General features: G+C 35.5%; 1 protein-coding gene across 20 annotated transcripts in view; it reads left to right on the top strand.

Annotated features, from left to right (window-relative positions):
• LOC137239969 (MLX-interacting protein-like) overlaps positions 1-23556 on the top strand; it is a 192970-nt gene that overhangs the window by 36344 nt on the left and 133070 nt on the right. For 19 of the 20 annotated variants that reach the window (XR_010949568.1, XM_067765785.1, XM_067765798.1 and 16 more), the window contains one exon: positions 18587-18693. Coding sequence is in view for 19 of the 20 variants with exons in the window: in XM_067765785.1 (XP_067621886.1) it covers positions 18587-18693 (107 nt within the window). In the remaining variant the exon portion in view is untranslated. Of the gene's footprint in view, positions 1-17955; positions 18285-18586; positions 18694-23556 lie in introns of those variants that run through there. The other variant, XM_067765803.1, reaches the window with a different exon arrangement.

Below are 23556 nucleotides of genomic sequence, written 5' to 3'. Positions count from 1 at the left end.
ACAAAATAAGAGGTATACACAGCTTTGGTTCTCTATCATTACAAGATTTTGCAGATGAAAACAAATTTTGTTTGGTAATATTTATAACTTTAATTACTTGTACTAAATATATGAAAATGATTACAATTCATCCATTTACAAGAAAACTTTATCATAATAAAAAAAATGTCATTGGTCAAAATAATAGGTGTATGAAACTTTTCTTAGAAATCCATTTTCCTAAGGTTATTCCACAAGTTCTCAATCGGCTTGAGGTCAGGGTATTGACCTGGCCATTGCATACATGTGACAATTCCATTTCTGAACCGCTCAGATACCAACCGAAAGTTATGTTTTGTATCGTTATCTTGGTGATAACTCAATCTGAGTGGGGTGTTTTCCTACGCATATGACAGCTTAACATTTCCCAAGATATCCCTGTACTCCTCAGTGGTCATTGCAGCCTTTATCCAAAATAAAGGACCCACACCTTACCAAGAGAAAGATCTCTCTACCATTATGTTTCCTCCTACACGGCTGGTTGTCCTTTTGGGGTATCAAGAAGAAAAAGCTTTGCCCTTTGGGCCATGTACTGTACTTTAATCTCTACTTCCACACTGAATAAAATATTACGCCAGTTTTTTCTTCAATGGGACCGCACCAATGCTGATGTACTGTGATAAAAGCTTATCTCTTCTGTATGTGTACCGTGGAGTACAGGGATATTTTGCGAAATGTTAAGCTGCCATATGCGTAGGAAAACATCCCACTCAGATTGAGTTATCACCAAGATAACGATACAAAACATAACTTTCGGTTGGTATCAGAAATGGAAATATCACATGTATGCAATGGCCAGGTCAATACCCTGACCTCAACCCGATTGAGGACTTGTGGAGTGACCTTAGGAGAAGATTGGCGCGAGTTATTTTGGCAGAAGATGAAGGATTGGGATTGGATAGCACTCCATTGGAAACATGCCAAAAATTATTTTAAGCCATGCCCAATAGAATAGGCAAAGTTTTATTAAACATTGAGGAGATACCGGTGATTAAGAAAACAGTGGATTAAGGAATTATAATTCAATGGTGTTCTTTGATTTCTAAGAAAAGTTTCACACACCTATTATTTTGACCAACGATTTTTTTATTAGGATACAGTTTTCTTGTAAATGGATGAATTGTAATCATTTTCATATATTTAGTACAAGTAACTAAAGTTATAAATATTACCACACAAAATTTGTTTTCATTTGCAAAATTTTGTAATGATAGAGAACCAAAGCTGTGTACATCTACTATTTTGTCCATGAGTGTATGTGTAGACATAATGACTGATTCGCTTATGTAGACACAAGTGACTGCTTGCTTTATTGTTGTGGCTTCATTTACTTGGTATCAGTTTAGTGATGTGAGTATCACTTAGTGTCACTAATATTCGTCACAATAATTTTTCTAACCAATATTTGATTTCCTTTAAAATAGATTTTAAAAACAAATCAAACACAAACCGCGAAATTAACTGGAATGCAAAAATTTGAAATGGTTAATTCCAGCCTATAGTATAAGGAATTGTTATGACAATTAGTGAAATCGAGAACTAAGTTATTTGGGTCGAGTATCTTCATGCGCCGAATTATTAATTTCAAACATTTTTTTAGTTATACACTACACATTTTTTAGTATCACAATTTTATTACATTCCAAAAACTTGAAAATTTTACGAATGGCAAATATCAGTTAGTTTAATTAAATGTCAACTTACTTCCCTAAGCGCCATCTGTTGGTAAGTAGTTAAATGGTTAGATGTCGTTTTCAAATTGAACATATGCCTCTAGTGTTCAACGGTATCAAATTACCATGGTGAGATTTATTTTTGCTATGGTGAGAAATCTTTCTATTAGTAATCTGTGAGAAATTGCAATTATTCATTTCATATTTGCCAAAAATATGCATTTAAATATATTTTGCTAGAATTTGCCACTGTGCCTTGATATTGCATTTCAATTTTATAGGCGTGTGTGAAATTAAGAAAATTAAGTCGAATCATGTGTAAGATTTTTTTACGAAGATTTTTAACGTTAATGTTCTCCTTTAAAGCTTTAATAGAATATGAGTAAGTAGAGTACTATTTCGTCTAACTACCCCAACCCTAAATGGCAACCCTACTCAAAAATGTTCCTATTGTAATGCGGAGTGAAATACCTTTCGTTTGATACCCATATTGGCATATCTCATGCAATTTTTTTAATTTCGAATAGGTGGCAACCCTAAATGGAAACCTTACTCAAAAATGTCCCTATTGTAATGCGGAGTGAAATACCTTTCGTTTGATACCCATATCGGCATATCTCATGCAATTTTTTTAAATTTCGAATAGGTGGCAACCCTACTCAAAAATGTCCCTATTGTAATGCGGAGTGAAATACCTTTCGTTTGATACCCACATCGGCATATCACATGCAATTTTTTTAAATTTCGAATAAGTGGCAACACTAAATGGCAACCCTATTCAAAATGTCCCTTTTGTAATGCGGAGTGAAACACCTTTCGGTTGATACCCATATCGGCATATCTTATGCAATTTTCTTTTAATTTCGAGTGGCAACCCTAAATGGAAACCCTACACAAAAATGTCCCTATTGTAATGCGGAGTGAAATGTCTTTGATACGCATATCGGTATATTGTATTGTATTGTATTTTATTTAATGTCCCAGCACAACAATTTGACAAAATTATTTTTTAAAGTGCTAGTCAAAACAGCATAAGATGAAAAAAAAAAAAAAAAATAGTAACAAAAACAAAAAATGTAATATTTAAAAATATGACAATAAATTAACTAATTAATTAACAATAGATAGTAGACAATTGATAAGTAATTTTCATTACAATATATTTAATAGAGCTTAGGGTAGGGTTTGTTTATTATTGTATTAGTTCAACTGTAATTTTTTATACTTGTTATTTTCTTAATTTTTTGATTTTCAAAAATATTTTAATCATGTTAGCTTTTTTAATAGAAAATTTTCATAATTATAATTTTCTAATTTGTTAGAACAAAAGGTTTTCTTATTAAATCATCTAAAAAAATTTATATCTTTTTTATAAATACGAGAATTATTATTAATGGACCTTACAGTCCATATTGGCGATCTTCTTATAAGAGTCCTTCAAAAATATAATAAGAATGTTATTTATTTATTTAATCGATTAAATTTCATATTTATCAAAAAATGGTGAAAACGTGCAAATAAATTTTTAACGAAATTTGAACTCTATATCCTCAATTAAATACATATGTATGTATGTTAAAATTGACTCCATTCGCAAGTGCATCAATTATAAATTAATTTATAGACTAAATTTTAAAAATTAAAATAAGAATAGTCAAAATATACATGAACAATATTTCTAAACAAAATTATATATATAGTGCGTTTTAAAACTAAAGAAATTTAAAATAGTGAATATTTAAATAAATATTAAATGTGAAAATTACAACAAAAATTCAAAACAAACAATTTGTACATATTCGTCTCATGTAAAAGACGACCCAAAAACCAAGACGATCACAATCTGTGGCTCGAACATACTTTAATTTAAAATTTACAAAGAGAAACATATAGGACAGTATTTCTGGCATAGTAGAAGACAACAAATGAAAATCCTGATTTAATAATTATGCATCAAATAAACCTATACGAAATTCAACAATCAACAATATAAAACATCAATACTTAGGCAGAAATTTACACAAAATTCAACAATCAACAATTATTATCGAAAACAACAATTTGCAATTTTTACATAATTGGAATTCACGCAAGTTTTTTCTATTCTTTGTTATTATTTATTAATTATTAAAATAAATTATTATTTTAACTGTTTTAATAAAATTAAATAATTTTAAATTATATACTTTTCGAATATTAATCCCGTTGATCATTCAATTGTTAATTTTTTTAATAATTGTGAACTCCCACTCCAGAATTTTCTATAAATTCATTATATTTATCTAAAATAATTCACTTATCAATATATAAATATTTATACTTTTTTTAATTAAATGTTCATTATATTTCTGTTTATATACATTTACATTAATTCAAATTCAATTACATTTTTATACGTTGTTATCCCCTAAATACATTTTAAAATGTATCGATCACCCATACGTACACGCAATTTTACAACAACTGAAACTCAATAGGAAGACTTCACAACAAAGCACTGATTTAAATGTAACCCAAACATACAACTTAACACACAAGAAAGGAATAACTTTAGGTCAGGTTCAATTATATCTATTAAATTACCCCAATTTTGGGAAGATTTCCCTCAGGCGTGGTTTCTCCTTGTAGACGGACAGTTCGAAATTAACAACATTTTCGACGATAATACTAAATTCCAAAATGTACTAATTTCTCTTCAAAGAGAAAAAATTTCTAAAATTATTGATGTAATTAACCCTCCTCCTTTAACTAATTACGGCAGACGTTGTTCTGCCCTAAATTTGGTCTATCTGCATACATTTTAATAAGCTTTTTCCGTCTAACTCTGCCCTCGCCCCTCTACACTTTTTCCTAAAATTGTATTCATTCCTCCCTCCGTATTTTTCGCTTCATCTATCTCCATCTTCGTCTCATTCTATCTCTTTTTCAGTCTCCTTCTCCTTCTCTCTTTTCTCTTCTCTCAAGTTTTTCTCATTCTTCTTATCTTATTGCCAATCCCAGAGGGTGGTATGTATTATGGTTCAGTCCCATTCCGAGTCTCAGTCCCAGTCCCACTCCGAGGCTCAGTCTCAGTCTCTGTCCCAGCCCTAGTCCTAATCCCAGTCCCAGTCCGTCTCTGGTCTACGTCCCGGAAAAAAGCATCGTAAATACTAATATAGGCAAATTTATATACCAAATTTCAGGCAAATCGAATAGGACGTGCGTAAATAGGTATGTGGGTATTATTAATTCATGTCTTTATTTCAGCTTCGCATGTATATTTATCAGCTTTGCCAGGTTGATGCGACTAAATCGAATATGACAATAAAAATTACTTTAAAGCTCTCAGCAACAGCTTTCATTTAATATCCACAATACACACACATTCTAGAGGTATCCGGGTCCATGTTTTGGCCTATATCTCGAGACCCTAGTCACCCAGCGGTGTAAAACACTCTGCACTAAAGCACACATCAACAGCTTTAATTTTATACCCATAATGTAAAAACACTCTAGGTGTATCCGGGTCCATGTTTTGGCCTATATCTCGAGACCCTAGTCACCCAGCGGTGTAAAACACTGCACTAAAGCACACATCAACAGCTTTAATTTTATACCCATAATGTAAAAACACTCTAGGTGTATCCGGGTCCATGTTTTGGCCTATATCTCGAGACCCTAGTCACCCAGCGGTGTAACACTTACTCTGTACTAAAGCATACAGCAACAGCTTCAATTTTATACCCATAATGTAAAAACACATTCTAGGTGTATCCGGGTCCACGTTTTGGCCTATATCTCAAGACCCTAGTCACCCAGCGGCATAAAACTTACTCTGTACTAAAGCACACATTAACAGCTTCAATTTGATATCCATAGTGTAAAAACGCATCCTAGTGTTACCCTGATCCACGTTTTGGCCTATATCTCGAGACCCTAGTCACCCAGGGGTATGAAAATTACCATCTAATAAAGCTCTCATCAACAGCTTTCGTTTGTTATCCATATTCTATAAACACATTCCAGGGGTACCCGGGTCCACGTTTTGGCCTATATCTCGAGACCCTAGTCACCCAGGGGTATGAAAATTACCCTCTACTAAAGCACTCATCAACAGCTTTCATTTGATATCCATATTCTATAAACACATTCTAGGGGTACCCGGGTCCACGTTTTGGCCTATCTCGAACCCTGTGCGTTGATCCTGAATTTTCTTTTTTATAAACCTCACGGAGCCCGAGACTTTTCCAACGAATGCAAAACCGTGGAAATCGGTGCGTGCGTTTTGGAGTTATAGCGTCAGGAAGGAAAACTCGACTTATTTTTATATTATAGATTAGAGCAATTATTTTCAAATATATGAAATCTCTTACTGGCTCTGATTCCATTGTTAGTCAAGAATTATTACTTAAATTCTGGATAAGAAAATTACCTCAGCAAATTCAGGTTCATTTGACTTCAAGTAATACTCAAAACAGGGATGAAAGTATCATCCTTGCAGATAAAATTTTCGATTTATTAAATAGACCTCACAATTCTAAATCATTTTCAATATCATGTATTGAAAATAACATTTTTTTACAATGCGTTCAAAATTTAAAAGAGTTAACTTCTACCATTAATACAAATTTAAATCAAATTACTTCAGACATTAATGAATTAAGAATACGTTCAAGACCTAGAGAAAGAAGTAATTGGTCCCTTAAGCTAGCCCAACCTTTCCAGCCCAATCAAAAAACGAGACCGTACTAAATTGCACAATATTTAAAGCTAATGCGGGTTAATTAATTTTATTACACTTGTTTTTTAAAAAATATCGAGGGTTGGGCTAGCTTAAGCTTAAGCGGACACACCTTAATTGAGCCAGATAATTTGTGCGAAATAATTTGGGCCAGATAATTTGCTTAGTTTGGACACTACCAATGATGAAGACTTTCAAAGATAGCTGGCGCTGCTTGACCATGTAGCTAGTTAGTACCAAATTATGTAAAACGCGGGGAAAGGACTCAATTTTTCTCTTCTAAATCAAAGTTCGCATTTTATGACAGCGTTCAAACCCCCAGTAAATCAAAGGACCGACAAAGTTCTGTCAGAAAAAATCTTCCCTGTGAAATACATGAAACAGGCCTTTGGTCACCGGTCACCTTTTGTTTTTTTTTTGTGATAGCTGCATGTGCTCATGAAGACTTGTACAGTCTAAATTTTGAACAAAAATTGATTTAGTCATATATGCAGTACAATAAAGTTTAATTTTTAGGCTTGAACCTATTCACAAATATTAAATAATTGATCTAATATTTTAAGGAATACATCTTTAATTGGATTGATTCACCCTGTACAAATAGCATTGTTCTTTGCCAAGACATAATATTCCAGTAGTTTATCTTATTTTCTGCGCGAAAAAGTGAATGAGTCAATATCTGTGTTTTTTTTAACATCTATAGACGTTTACGCTTAAACTTTCTATGGACTGAAATTGCTGCACATAAAATTAGTACTACTAAATTTAAATACGCATTATACTCAGATGTAACTGAAATATGTGTCTATGTTTCGCCTCTACACTAATTCTATGTATCACCTCTTAAAATGGCGCGTGTCCACAATTTTTTTTTTTTTTTTGCCTAATGCACCATAATTGCTGCCGTCGCAGTAACCGTGTGTCCGTAGACTAAAAAACAGGCCCGTTCTGGAACCGCCGTCCACCCCGGCACCACTTTCGCATTACTTCAGGGTGGCGTTCCATATTTCTCATTTTTTAAGTGCCTACTGTTGTCCCTGCGTCCAGGTTCCCGCTATTTGCTCTGAGTGTTCATTTAATCGCCACTGCTTCGCATGCGCATTTCTCTGCGCTCCCTCTCAGCATCCACCAGGCGTGTCATTACTATAAATGCCGTTTTTCTCACTGCAGTCCAGCACTCTTTCCTGTTGCACATATGTGATACTAAATTTCTCGTGGTAGGTTCCTCCCCAAAGACTCCATGCAAGGTGAGTCTTTCTTCGTGGAAACGGGGGCAGTGGAACATGACGTGTTCTGCGTTTTCTAACTCCGTGGTACACATTGGGCAATGAGGATCTTCCTCTATCCTACGCTTCCATAAATACTCTTTGAAACCGCCATGTCCACTCATTATCTGCGTGAGATGGTAGTTCAGTTCGCCGTGCTTCCGCTCATTAAATTGGGCTACGTTCCAAACTAGTGTGAAAGTCCAACGCCCTTTACTCGAGGCCTCCCACCGTTCTTGCCACTTAGCTATTGTTTGTGTCCTTGCTCTTTTCTTGTCTTCTTCAGATGGTCGCTCGATATTAGTGTTATACAGATCGGCCATTTCGCTTGCCAGTAAGTCCACTGGGATTTTCCGGGTTAGAACCAGGATCGCGTCGTCGGACACCGTCCGATAAGCACTTGCTGTTCTTAAAGAAGCAAGTCGGTACGCTGCTAATATATATTTTTGATGGGTCTGTTTAGATCCATACCACACTGGTGCTGCGTATAGTATTATTGAGCTGGTTACTGTGGACAATAGCTGACGTGTAGCTTCGCTCGGACCACCAATGTTAGGCATTATTCGCATAAGTGATCCATTAACTTTGGTAATTTTCTCCCCCACCGCTCTGAAGTGCTCTTTGAAAGTTAACTTAGAGTCAATGTGCACTCCTAAGTATTTTAAGGAATCCTTTGAGGTGATTTGGTGATCCCCGACAGTTAAGACTAACTCTTTCGCCGACCGTTTGGAGCTTACTAATACCACTTCCGTCTTTTGGCTAGCCAACTCCAGTCCCGTATTGGTCAGCCATTCCTTTATACTTGGATCGCGTCGTCGGACACCGTCCGATAAGCACTTGCTATTCTTAAAGAAGCAAGTCGGTACGCTGCTAATATATATTTTTGATGGGTCTGTTTAGATCCATACCACACTGGTGCTGCGTATAGTATTATTGAGCTGGTTACTGTGGACAATAGCTGACGTGTAGCTTCGCTAGGACCACCAATGTTAGGCATTATTCGCATAAGTGATCCATTAACTTTGGTAATTTTCTCCCCCACCGCTCTGAAGTGCTCTTTGAAAGTTAACTTAGAGTCAATGTGCAGTCCTAAGTATTTTAAGGAATCCTTTGAGGTGATTTGGTGATCCCCGACAGTTAACACTAACTCGTTCGCCGACCGTTTGGAGCTTACTAATACCACTTCCGTCTTTTGGCTAGCCAACTCCAGTCCCGTATTGGTCAGCCATTCCTTTATTCTTGCTACGGCGTCATTACATAATGCTTGAAGCAGGTCCAGTTTCTTGGCCACTTCTACCACTGCAATATCAACAGCATATCCCACAACTTGCGTGTTTTCTGGTAAATCAATCTTTAGCACCCCATCATACATCACATTCCAAAGCGCTGGACCGAGAACAGATCCCTGTGGGACGCCTCCTGTGATTTTGTGCTCTTTTGCTCCTTGATCCGTGTCAAAAAGAAGTACTCTGTCTTTAAGATAGCTCCCTATTATTCTGCGTAGGTTAGCTGGAGTGCCGAAGCTTTGCAGCGCTGCCTTTATCTATCGCAGTGTTAAAAGCATTCTTGATGTCCAACATAACCAGTGCACAGAACCTCCTTTTATTTTGGCCTCCAGAGATAGCTTCTCTAGCTATATTGACGACTGTTTGTAGTGCATCTACGGTGGATCTTGATTTGCGAAATCCATATTGACTATTCGATAAGCCACCTGGTCTTTCTAGAGTCAGCTGTAGGCGCTCACTAATTATACGCTCGAAAATCTTCCCTAGGGAATCCAGCATACAAAGTGGCCTATATGAGGATGTTTGGTCCGGCTGTTTACCACGTTTCAGCAATAGGACAAGTCTTTATCGTTTCCACGGGCGAGGGAACACGCCTTCTTGTATACAGGCATTAAAAAGATCAGTAAATAATGTAGCCCTAGTTGTAATCGCGGCTTTAAGAGCTATGTTTGGTTCTTCGTCGGGTCCTGGGGATTTGTTATCAGCAACTCTTTTTGCAGCGTCCAGCACCTCTTGCTCTGTAATTTGCGGAATTTCCGGAATTTCCGTAGTTTCTATATCCTCGCTTGGATAAACTCAGCGATCTTGCGCCGGGAAAAGTGTTTCAACAATAATATTCATCAGTATCGGGCACGTAGGTTGCTGTGATATCGGTCCTTAAACTTTGGCCATCACAGTTCTGTAGGCTGATCCCCAAGGATCTAGGTCGACATTATCTTGCTCTTTTTTATGGCATTTTTAAGTGCCTTTCTTCGTGCGACATAGGTGCTGTGTAGCTCCGCATATCGTGGTGATGAGCGTGCCCTATGCGCTATTCTTCGTGCTTTGTGACATTTTCTACGCTCTTCCGCAATTTCGTCATTCCACCAATATACTGGAGTGCGCTGTGCTTTTCCGCGACTTCTGGGCATGGCAGCATCACATGCCATACATAGCAACTTAGTGATTTGAACCGACTGGTCTTCCGCGTGCGATTCTCGTAATATGGCATCCTTCCAGATAATGTCAAATATTTGTTGATCGAACAGGTGCTGTTTCCATTTCCTACTTTGTCGATGTGACCGTTCGTGGAGTTTCGAGCAGCTCTACGCTACCGAAAGCGGAGACACAACCCTCTGATGGCCGTAGTGTATAACATATAGCGATGAATTGTGGACACGCACAATTTTAAGAGGTGATACATAGAATTAGTGTAGAGGTGAAACATAGACACATATTTTAGTTACATCTGATTATAATGCGTATTGAAATTTAGTAGTACTAATTTTATGTGCAGCAATTTCAGAGGAGTATTTAAAGTTTGACGCTTACCAGTCCATATAAAGTTTAAGCGTAAACGTCTATAGATGTAAAAAAAAACACATCTATTATTTTTTCCAACCAGCGTTGCGATTTTGATACACTTTTTGTAAAATTTCGTACTTTGATACTTTTTTATTATGGAAAACCCCATTTTTTCCATTTTCCTAATTGCTATAAATTGCTTGCAAAATCCGGTAGTCGCAGGGATTTAGTTTAATAGTTATTTTTTTTGTGACCCCAAAAAAGTCCGTGTCAAAAAATAGTCCTAGGTGAAAGCTTACCGTGGATCCCCATAGCGTTTTCATGACGAATAATGCGTCCTTTTTGTTTTTTCGGAATTTTTATTTTAAGTCCACAAATAAAAATAAAATCTGGACTTTTATTTTATAACTCCGAAAACAAAAGTTGAATCCGGACTTATTTTTTAAGGACAAATAAAGGTACCATCCTATAACTGTAGAACGGCACATCCAAAATAATTTTTATCACTCGATTCTACCTAATATCTGGATTTCAAACCTGCAGAGATACTTCAAAATTTTTGTTAATTATAATAAAAATTTGTCATCGATAAACCATATGAGAGTTAGGACTATGACTCTTATCCTTTTCACAGTAAGCTTGCACCAGTTTTTTTTGGCTATAAAGTTTGGTTCAATTGAGATATTGCATTGAAATTTAATACACCGCTTTCTGGTGAAACAGAAGGATTTTGTATGAAAAAAATCGTTGTATTTGGATGAGCGGTTCCACAATTATAGAGCTTTTTATAAATTTTTATTAAAAGTCCGGAAATTATTTTTTTGAAGGACTTTTATGGTAAAAGCAATAACAGTTTGGGTCCATGATTACAAGTTAATATAATTTTTTTCTTTTATGCGATCCAAACAAATTTATAAAAATGTTTAGAAGTGTATATTTATGTCAATATTCAGATGTTTTTGTTGAAACAAATTATGACAACAAAATATAAATGCATTTTACTAAAATGAATACCGATTGCATTTAACTACCTTGTATTATTCTTTCTTAAAGAAAAATATTAACTTTAGCTCTATTCGACATTTTTAAAAAACAAGTGTAATAAATTTAATTAACCCGTATTAAATTAGCATTAAATATGTAATTAAATACGTTTTCGTTTTTTGATTGGGCATATGAGTTGGGCTAGCTTAAACTTAAAAAACAAGTGTAATAAATTTAATTAACGCGTATTAAATTAGCATTAAATATGCTCTAATTAAATACGTTTCGTTTTTTGATTGGGCATATGGGTTGGGCTAGCTTAATAAATTTAATTAACCCGTATTAAATTAGTATTAAATATGCTGTAATTAAATACGTTTTCAGTTTTTGGTTGGGCATTTTTAAAAAACGAGTGTAATAAGTTTAGTTAACCCGTATTAAATTAGCATTAAATATGCTCTAATTAAATACGCTTTCGTTTTTTGATTGGACATATGGCTTGGGCTAGCTTAATAAATTTAATTAGCCCGTATTAAATTAGCATTAAATATGCTGTAATTAAATACGTTTTGGTTTTTTGATTGGGCATATGGGTTGGGCTGGCTTAAACTTAAAAAAACAGGTGTAATAAATTTAATTAACACGTATTAAATTAGCATTAAATATGCTCTAATTAAATACGTTTTCAGTTTTTGATTGGGCATATGGGTTGGGCTAGCTTAAACTTAAATATCTTTTGACACAATTAAAATTTAGAATTTCCGCTTTCGGATTTGTGGTCCTGGGATGAAAACGCGTCTTTTGACACCTCTCCCGATATGGACGCGTATTAGCAGTGTCATGCTGTCATAAAGAATTATCTCAGTTTTATATTTTTCCCTGCGGACTGTTTTGCGAATAATAAACTCTGCGTAATTTTTTCGGACATCTACTGTTTATCAGTAGCAGATTAAGTAACTTGCTCTATGTACTGGTTCATAGCATAGAAGCGATTTGTTCCTGTGATTAGAGCTATGTTTGAGTCTGTGATTGGTAACGGGAAATAAATGCTGTCACAGGTAATCAGTCACGAATATTCCTTGTCAGCTGTCGCTGAAGTGTACTGTGATATTTTAGTAGCTGTGACAAAATCACAAGTACACGGACATTTGCCAACTCTATGGTAAACTATTATCACAGGTATGTGAAAATGTTAGCAAATTAGTTAGGTCCTTTACTTGAAATGATAACTTTAGCACCTAAAAACAAAATTAAACAATTAAGTTAATGAAATTACTACTAAAGCTTTCGAAAACGTAAAGAAACTTTTACAAATCAGACTCTATTAACACATTTCGATAAAAATGGTGATTTGTCTCTTGCAGTAGATGCATCCAATGTACCTATATGTGCAGTTTTACAACAATTTAGTAATAGCAATTTAGAATCTCATGCTTATTTTTCGAGAAAATTATCTTCGGCAGAAATTAATTATTCCACATTTAACAGGGAACTATTAGCAATATATAACTCGATTAAACATTTTAAACATTTTCTTGAAGGGCGACAATTCACTGTATACACTGACCACAAACCTTTAACACATGTTCTAAATTCAAAAACTGATAGATCACCTTGGCAAATTCGACATCTTGAATACATCGCACAATTTACCAATGACATTCAATACATATCTGGAAAAGAAAATGTAGTTGCTGACACATTACCACGTATTCCAAATATTAACTCTATTTTGGTAGGAGATAATAATTTTCAGACTTTATACAAAGAACAACAAAAAGGTCAAACACTTCATAATTTAATTTCTGATCAAAATTCTAACAGTAATCTTAAAGAAATCAATATTCCTGTATTAAATCTAAATGTTTGGTGTGATATTTCACAAAAACCGTTTAGACCATTTGTTCCTATTTCAATAAGGAAAGTAATTTTTGAAAAAATTCATTCATTATCACATCCAAGTTTTAGGGCAACTAGACGTTTAATTCAAAATAAATATTTTTGGCCAAACATGCGAAAAGAAATTAATAATTGGACTTCAGAATGCATTTCTTGTCAAAAGTTAAAAATTTTGAAACATACAAAAACACCAATACAAAAAATTGACATTCCATCTGGGCGATTTGAACACATTCACATGGACCTTGTTGGACCATTGCCTGTGTCAAGAGAAAATCGTTACATTTTGACAATTACTGATAGACATACACGTTGGCCAGAAGCATATCCACTTAGAGACATTTCGACAAATACTATTGCAACAACATTTGTTGAAAATTATATTCCTCGTTTTGGTATTCCACTTAATATAACTGTTGATCAAGGATCTCAATTTACCTCGAAATTATTTACAGACTTAACACGGCTTATTGGTTCACGCAAAATACACACATCTCATAGAGAGATTTCACAGAACATTAAAAAAAACTATTACAACATCAAATGATTCAATTTATTGGTCTGAGATCCTTCCGTGGATTTTACTCGGACTACGTACATCTATTAAAGAAGACTTGAAATGTTCAGCAGCAGAATTAGTTGACGGCGAAACTCTGAGATTACCAGGTGAATTAGTTGTATCCGACAATAGTTATCAGATTGAAAATACTGTCGAAACTCTTTCTAAACTAAGAAAACATTTTTCACACATTAGATCAAAAGCTGTACATCATAATAAAGAATATTCGTATGTTCCAAAAAATTTTAATTCTTGTGAGTACGTTTTCATGAAAGTCATTCACAAGTCAAACTTACAATCACCGTATGAGGGACCATTTAAAGTTATTTCTAAACACGACAACACTTTCAAAATTCAATACGGCAACACAATCAAAACAGTATCAATCGACTTACTCAAACCTGCATATACAACTACGACATCAACACAAAATACAGATACACTAACTAACCACTTGAAAAAATTACTTTTAATATAAATTAATTTTTAACTTTATTTATCGTTGAACTGGAGGGGGAGTAAATGTAGGGTTTGTTTATTATCGTATTAGTATAACTGTAATTTTTTATACTTGTTATTTTATTGATTTTTTGATTTCAAAAATATTTTAATCATATTAGCTTTTTTAATGGAAAATTTTCATTATTATAATTTTCTAATTTACTAGAACAAAAGGTTTTCTTATTAAATCATCTAACAAAATTTATATCTTTTTTATAAATACGAGAATTATTATTAATGGACCTTACAGTCCATACTTAGCCTAGGGATGAAGAACAAAAATTAAGATTAAAAGAGAGTTGCAATAGTAGTACGGTTGTAAGTTTAACCTTTAGGGAAGGTTGAAGTTGGTGAGTAAAACAGGATAAGAAATCAGTAAAGTACATAAGTTATGAAAGGAAATGAGAGTCAGTTATAAAAACAGGTTAACTCTTTCTTGAAATGCAGTGCATTACTTATTTGCCGTATTCTAGTTGGAAGGGAGTTCCAAAGACGGATCGAAGTGGCAAAGAATTGCCGTTCAGAAACTAACATACGATATTTAACATGCGCGAGAAGCATTGACCTTGTACGTACCTTGAAGGAATTTAAGCCTTCGAAATGGGTAATGAGGTTCTTTGGTGTAAATTATCTTATGTAAGGTAATAAGAGTTCTAACCTTTAGAAGGTTGTCAAAGGATACGTCTAGCACCTTTTCAAGTAATAGGAAACGTGATCAAGCCTATTCAGCCCATATACCATTGATGTCCATCCCATAGATCAATTGATCACACGTATTCTTACTCTCCATCGTTCAGTCGTTAGCGAACCAGCAACGAATAAACACCAAGCTTGGCCGCGACGCTTAGTATATGCAATTCTTTATGCAATGCAATGCCCTGTGAGAATTTTTTTATGCTAGAAAATGCCTTTGGCGACTTGCAATGCCTTTTATGTTACAAGTCGTTCAAAGGAGGCTATAGATGTAATATTTATTGATTTTTATTTATTTATTTTTTTTTTCGATTCCTCCCACAAAAATATAAAAATTTTAGACAAAAAAGCTAGTCAGGTATTATTAAAGAAAAGGTTCAAAGGGTGGTTGGCTAAAGTAGAAAATGAGCAAGTTGTCAAGCACTCAAATAGAAAAATGAAAACTGAGCTATCTTTCATGATCAGCTTAGACATTGCTACACAAGGCCGGCCTTTTATAGATGCTGTTTTTGTTAAAAACATTTGGCTAACAATTTTTCAAAAAATTAATCTTGATACAGAACTAGTTAAAAATATACCCATATCCCGCCAAACAGTAGCCCGACGGATTGATAAACTGGGAATACACATTCAATCTGCAATAAAGAAAAAAATTTATGATTGCCAATTTTCTCTGTGCTTGGACGAAACCACCGACATTAATGATTTACGTCAACTGGCGATATGTGTTCGGACAGTTAACGTAAACTATGGAATAACTGAAACAATGTTTTCTTTTGGAACATTCTGTGGTAATGTGACAGGAAAGATCTTGTTGGACGTACTAAACGAAAAGGTTTTTTCAGTTTTCGATGCAAACAAAATTGCAGGAGTGTGTACGGATGGGGCAAACGTTATGACCGGCAAGAATGAAGGGTTCATAGGCCAATTTAATAAAAATGGAATTTCTGGAAGACATTTCCATTGCATTATTCATCACGTTGCACTCGCTTCAAAATTTTTGAGCGGTCATCCTGTCATGAAACGTGCAGAACAGATTATCAATGAAATACGGGGCGGGCACCATTCCCTCACGCACAGGAAGTTTGTAAATTTTTTAAAACCAACTTCTGCTCGGTATGATGACCTAAAAATGTTTACAGGCATTCGTTGGCTAAGTCATAGTGATTGTTTGCAATTTCTTGAAATTAATTGTAACGAAGACGCCCTTGTTCGATCTTTAAAAGATGACAATTTTATTTTGGATTTAGTATTTTTGGCTGATGTCTTCTTTTTTTTGAACAAACTCAATTTAAAGCTTCAAGGAAAAGAAACAGGAATAAACGATGTTGTGAAAAATGTGCATCAATTCCAAACAGAACTGTTTTTGTTTAATAATTTGGGAAACATTTAAAAAACGTGACATCACGACGGACAAGGCGACAGCTGTTTCGATTATACCTTGTAAATCTCTTCAAAGCCTTTTCTCCCGGGTACAATCGAAACAGCTGTCGCCTTGTCCGTCCTGATGTCACGTTGTTTAAATTTTTCCCAAATTATTAAATAAATTATAAAATAAAAAAATTGCTTCAAATAAATGTTTTCATACATTTAAAAAAGCAATACGGGCAATCCCCGATTAAATTATACGAACTGTTTTTGCTTTTAAGGGAACTTAAATCTGGCGATTATACCCATTTTCCGAAAACTTCGGTTATTATTAAGAAACATGCGGATGTTAAGCGGAGTGATCATATTGCCACTTCACAGCCATAAATAAGCGTGGGTATTAAGTACGCTTTGGATAAAAGTAATCGTATATGTAGCGTGGTGAAATACTGTGTCAACCACAGTGTACGGCGCATTCCGTACACTTTTCCTACCGTGTTAAAGATAATGGTCTTTCCATGTGTTTTGTTAAAAACTATACCAAGATTTCTTGCCGTGTCAACATATTCTTTAACAGAGTTTTCGAACATAATATTATCTGAGGCATTTGTAGCTAGTGGCTTTTTACGAATGACGATACATTTCGACTTTCGAGGATTTAGACATAAGCCGTTCCTAGAAGCCCATACACCTATTTGGCCCAGATCGTGATTCAAGTTACTTATACATAAACAGGTACAATCTACAGGGTAGCACCTATACAATTGAACATCATCAGCGTAGATGTGGACGTCGCAATACTTGAGAATACTAGGCAGGTCATTAATGTACTATACAATATCTCATGCATTTTTTTTTAATTTCGAATAGGTGGCAACCCTAAATGGCAACCCTACGGCGCTTAACCGTTTTAATGGTTATGGCCGTGCAGCAAGGATCGCCGCTTCTTCGCTCTGCTAACTGGCGCCATTTGGTAACATCATTAATGTGCGCTTAACCAATTTAGGTCGTTTCGTAAAAATTCATGCCAGAACCACATTGGTAACAATCATCATCTTTCATTCGCATTCACATTGCCTAGCCAGCGTAGTCGCTGCGTTTTAATACGCTGGACTATGTTGTTGATGTCTGCGTAAAGCTCGTACAGCTCATCAATAAATCTTCTTGGTACTCGCCGTCGCGACGGACAGGTAAAAGTCCGTAATTTTAGTCGTTTGACCTTCTTTGTGGGTTTTTTGTTTTGGTGCGTTAATTGTTTTGTTGTCTGTTTGTTTATTATTCTACCGTCGAATGTTTTCTGTTTGTAGATTTCTATGTTCACGCACCAAAACAACAAACCCACAAAGAAAGTCAAGCAACTAAAATTACGGACTTTTACCTGACTCAGCGTTGTGAATTGAAAATACTGCAGTATTGGAACCTACATTTGAGTCCAATTAGAAAACCACACTTGAGTACATGTTGAGAACTATCCCTTTCTTAACTTGAGTAAAAACATTTTTTGCTATATAAAAATTGCCTTTTTGTTGTGAAAATATGATTAACTAAAGCTTAACCCTGAAAGATTAGCCGCTTAAGCTCAGCATAAACTTCAGTTAAAGTTGACTGGAAAAGTGCATAATAATGTGACGAATATAGGCATCACTAAGCTGTTAGCAAGTAATCACGACAACAACACAGCAAGCAACGAAACTTATGTACACATTAAGCCAAGCAACATTTATGTACAAGGCAACGAAGAGATATCTCACACAAACTGAGTTAACTTCTACTGGAAAACCGGCACTAATAAAGGTATGTTTTGTCTTTAGTTAAGGATGAAAACTATAAAAATGCTTACGGCTAGTTCCGCACCAATCGTGGAATGCTCATCGTTTCCACATTATGCATCAAACCCTCTGGTTTAAACTTATCTCCCATGTTTCACCTCCAGTAAATTTCTTTCATGATACATTTTAGGTTCTGCAAGGTAAAATCTGGCGTGCTGCTGAGAATTTAATAGGGTATTTTTTAATTCAAAAACTGTTCCACCGTACATAAAAATAGTTAAAATTATTTTTTGATTGCCTAAATTTCAAAGAATCTCTTGTTTTCAGTCAAAAACTAACATCCCCAAAATGGAATCACTTCAAAGGTATTCGCTTACGCTGGAAGGACAAAATACGATTGAACAATGTAATTTGGCGATGCTGGCATATGCAATGTGAGTTTCTATCTTTTTACATAATATCTTTCATATTGAGTTTAAGGGGTGTAAAGCATAATATCGAGATACATAATACCGAAATACGTAATACAGACCCGACTAGATACCGACCAATCATAGCAGGGTTGCGTGATTATAAATCCTTTTTGGTGTAAAATACATGATTTTTCACTCAAATCAGAGATAATTTTTATACCTGTCATGAAAATGAAATGGTATATTAAGTTTGGTCCCAATCTCAAAATTGTTAATCCTTAAAGGATAAGAGAGGATAGACCCACTAATAAGTAAACCGAAATGATCTGGATCGTCATCCGAGTTAATTTAGCCATGTCTGTATGTTTGAACGAAAACTTTGTCCTCAGTTTTTGAGATATCTTGATAAAATTTGGTGAGCGGTTACATTTTGGTATCAGATTAGATATTTGCCGTAACCGACGGAGCATGTATTCCTTGGCGAACTCTCTGGCCTCGTCATACCTGCTCTCCCTAGCCAGAAGTTGCAGTAGGCGCCATTTGGACGATCATGCTTTACAGATTAGCTAAGCTGATCAGGCGTCAGTGGATAGATGGGAAGCCTTTGCCCATCCTCATGCAAGATTTTTGATTGAGATTCCATTTGATGTTCATGCTGCGAAATCTCTCCATCAATCATCTGCAGGGGACTATTCGGCCCTCACATTCTTGTGACGACAGCTAATTCAGCTTGCACTGAAAGTTCGAGATCGACCATATCTTTTGAAAGCTTTTCGGCTGTAGTTTTAGTATTTGAATTTGGGAATGAGTATTTTAAAAAGGAGTGGGCCTTAGTTCTATAGGTGGACGCCTTTTCGAAATATCTCCATAAAGGTGGACCAGGGGTGACTCTAGAATTTGTTTGTACTATATGGGTATCAAATGAAAGGTGTTAATGAGTATTTTAAAAGGGAGTGGTCCTTAGGTCTATAGGTGGACGCCTTTTCGGAATATCGTTATAAAAGTGGACCAGGGTTGACTGTAGAATGCGTTTGTACAATATGGATATCAAACGAAAGGTGTTAATAAGTGTTTTAAAAGGGAGTGGGCCTTAGTTCTATAGGTGGACGCCTTTTCGGAATATCGTTATAAAAGTGGACCAGGGGTGACTCTAGAATGCGTTTGTACAATATGGGTATCAAATGAAAGGTGTTAATGAGTATTTTAAAAGGGCGTGGGCCTTAGTTCTATAGGTGGACGCCTTTTCGAAATATCGCCATAAAGGTGGACCAGGGGCGACTCTAGAATTTGTTTGTACGATATGGGTATCAAATGAAAGGTGTTAATGAGTATTTTAAAAAGGAGTGGGCCTTAGTTCTATGTGTGGACGCCTTTTCGAGATATCGCCATAAACGTGGACCAGGGGTGACTCTAGAATTTGTTTGTACGATATGGGTATCAAATGAAAGGTGTTAATGAGTATCTTAAAAGGGCGTGGACCTTAGTTCTATAGGTGGACGCCTTTTCGAAATATCGCCATAAAGGTGGACCAGGGGTGACTCTAGAATTTGTTTGTACGATATGGGTAATCAATGAAAGGTGATAATGAGTATTTTAAAAGGGCGTGGACCTTAGTTCTATAGGTGGACGCCTTTTCGAAATATCGCCATAAAGGTGGGCCAGGGGTGACTCTAGAATTTTTTCGTACGATATGGGTATCAAATGAAAGGTGTTAATGAATATTTTAAAAAGGAGTGGGCCTTAGTTCTATATGTGGACGCCTTTTCGAGATATCGCCATAAACGTGGACCAGGGGTGACTCTAGAATGCGTTTGTACGATATTAAAGGTATTAATGAGGGTTTTAAAAGGGAGTGGCCCTTAGTTGTATATATGAAGGCGTTTTCGAGATATCTACCAAAATGTGGACCAGTGTGATCCAGAACATCATCTGTCGGGTACCGCTAATTTATTTATATATGTAATACCACGTACAGTATTCCTTCCAAGATTCCAAGGGCTTTTGATTTCGTCCTGCAAAACTTTTTCATTTTATTCTACTTAATATGGTAGGTGTCACACCCATTTTACCAAGTTTTTTCTAAAGTTATATTTGCGTCAATAGACCAATACAATTACCATGTTTCGTTCCTTTTTTCGTATTTGGTATATAATTATGGCATTTTTTTCATTTTTCGTAATTTTCGATATCGAAAAAGTGGGCGTGGTCATAGTCGGATTTCGGTCATTTTTTACACCAATACAAAGTGAGTTCAGATAAGTACGTGAACTGAGTTTAGTAAAGATATATCGATTTTGGCTCAAGTTATCGTGTTAAAGGCCGAGCGGAAGGACAGACGGTCGACTGTGTATAAAAACAGGGCGTGGCTTCAACCGATTTCGCCCTTTTTCACAGAAAACAGTTATCGTCCTAGGAGCTAAGCCTCTACCAAATTTCACAATGATTGGTTAATTTTTGTTCGACTTATGGCATTAAAAGCATCCTAGACAAATTAAATGAAAAAGGGCGGAGCCACGCCCATTTTGAAATTTTCTTTTATTTTTGTATTTTGTTGCACCATATCATTACTGGAGTTGAATTTTGGCATAATTTACTTATATGCTGTAAAGATATTAACGTTTCTTTTAAAATTTGAATTAAAAAATTTTTTTTTTAAAAAGTGGGCGTGGTCGTTCTCCGATTTTGCTAATTTTTATTAAGCAGACATAAAGTAATAAGAGTAACGTTCCTGCCAAACTTCATCATGGTATCTTCAACGACTGCCAAATTACAGCTTGCAAAACTTCTAAATTACCTTCATTTAAAAGTGGGCGGTGCCACGCCCATTGTCCAAATTTTACTAGTTTTCTATTCTGCGTCATAAGTTCAACTCACCTACCAAGTTTCGTCGCTTAATCCGTATTTGGTAATGAATTATCGCACTTTTTCGATTTTTCGAAATTTTCGATATCGAAAAAGTGGGCGTAGTTATTGTCCGATATCGTTCATTTTCAATAGCGATCTGAGATGAGTGCCCAGGAACCTCCATACCAAATTTCATCAAGATACCTCAAAATTTACTCAAGTTATCGTGTTAACGGACAGACGGACGGACGGACGGGCGGACGGACGGACATGGCTCAATCGAATTTTTTTTCGATACTGATGATTTTGATATATGGAAGTCTATATCTATCTCGATTCCTTTGTACCTGTACAACCAACCGTTATGCAATCAAAGTTAATATACTCTGTGAGCTCTGCTCAACTGAGTATAAAAATATTGCGAAAAATATACATATGTATTTTGTTTTGGATTGGTGATTCTTTAAAATCAAAATCACGCAACCCTGAATCATAATATAGGCACGACGAAATCGCGACAATGCATTATCCCGAAAAGCAAAATCAGCACACAAACTTCCGCGAATCCCCATCAAAAATAAGAACCAAGTGGATTACGTAGCATGATTATGTTCCCTAAAGCTTCCCTAAAGCTTGAAAACACATAGATTTTTGCAGGGGCATCGCGAAGGCTACTATTTTTTATTTGTAGAAAAGATACCTAGACATGTCCAAATTAAAGTTGATTTTACTGCAATTATTAAATTTAAACGCAATAAATTTCTTTTGACTGATATAAAATACAGTAAAAATGAGTTTGATTTCCGTTTGATATTCTGAGTCTGAAGATTGTTTCCATATAATCATAATGGCGAAATTTCGAAATAACAAAAAAAAAAAAAATTTCAGCAAAAAACATCTAGACATAGTATGTGCTCAGAGCTGGGTAGTATTGATTACTTTAGGTATTCAATTACCGTCGATTCCCCATTACATGTACTTGAGGAAAGTAATCAAGTTCTTTCCTTCACAGCAAAGGAATTGATTACATTTCAATTACTCAAAAAAAATACCAAAAGTAATGTCGTTTTTCTTGAGGCTCGAGTACAAAAAATTGTTTGTTTGTAATTGAAAAAACAAAAAATACTTTGCTGAAATGTAATTTCTGCCCCAGTACTTTCTTGGAAATGGAAATGAAAATTTTTATTTAATTAATAATTTCCCATTCCTCAAAGGAATTGCAAAAGCAATTAAAAAATTCTTAGTGTAAAAAATATTTTTGCGTTCCAAACGATGATTTTATGAGGCCGTAACTCCTTGGGCCAAAACACAAGCACTGTCTTCTATGACTGGCAATTCATTTCTCCTTGCCATATATGAGGAAGGGTATGGTAAGATTGTGTCACCGTAGTTTAGACTTGCTGTTGAGCGGCCGGCCAATTGCCTTTTACGTGGCTAGCAACGTTTCTTCATCTTTCCCCCAAGTGCTACTGGCAAACGACTTGAAGATTTTGTTGCGGCTTTGTAATTTAGATACATACAACTTCAATGGCATACGCCTTGGAGGTGAGAGTGTGACCGAATTTTACCCCTAATATCTTTGGATGACTGATAATCGGTAGCGCAACACCATCGACGTGAACGTTCAATATTCCACGTCGTAAAACAGAGTGGCCGTGGATTTGGTCTGCTAGATTCAGATAATTTGCAGTCTATCTTTTTATACAAAGGGGAAAAGGTGAACCTTCTATATCTTGGAGTAGAGTGCCGTGACTGACAGTGTCAAAAGCTTTTGACAGAGCTGGTAGTGCTATGCATTTTGCGGAAACCATGCTGATGAGTGGCTAGGCGAAGATTCGCAGTAAACTGACGGAGCAGGAAGGTTTCCGATGTCTTCGCTACTGGCGAATGGAATGATACCGGTCGTTATGACTCACCTTCGTTAGCCGGTTTCCCAGGCTTGAAAACGTGCGTCAGTTTGTTTTCTCCCTCACCGCCAAGATGTTTTAGCATTGGCATGGCTATATGGCACCTGGACCTAATGATTTAGATGGTTTGGCT

Source organism: Eurosta solidaginis, chromosome 2, assembly GCF_040869045.1.
Source record: "Eurosta solidaginis isolate ZX-2024a chromosome 2, ASM4086904v1, whole genome shotgun sequence".
NCBI lineage: Eukaryota > Metazoa > Arthropoda > Insecta > Diptera > Tephritidae > Eurosta > Eurosta solidaginis.
The sequence above is the reverse complement of the archived record's forward strand: the minus strand, read 5'-3'. Positions and strand labels throughout refer to the sequence as shown.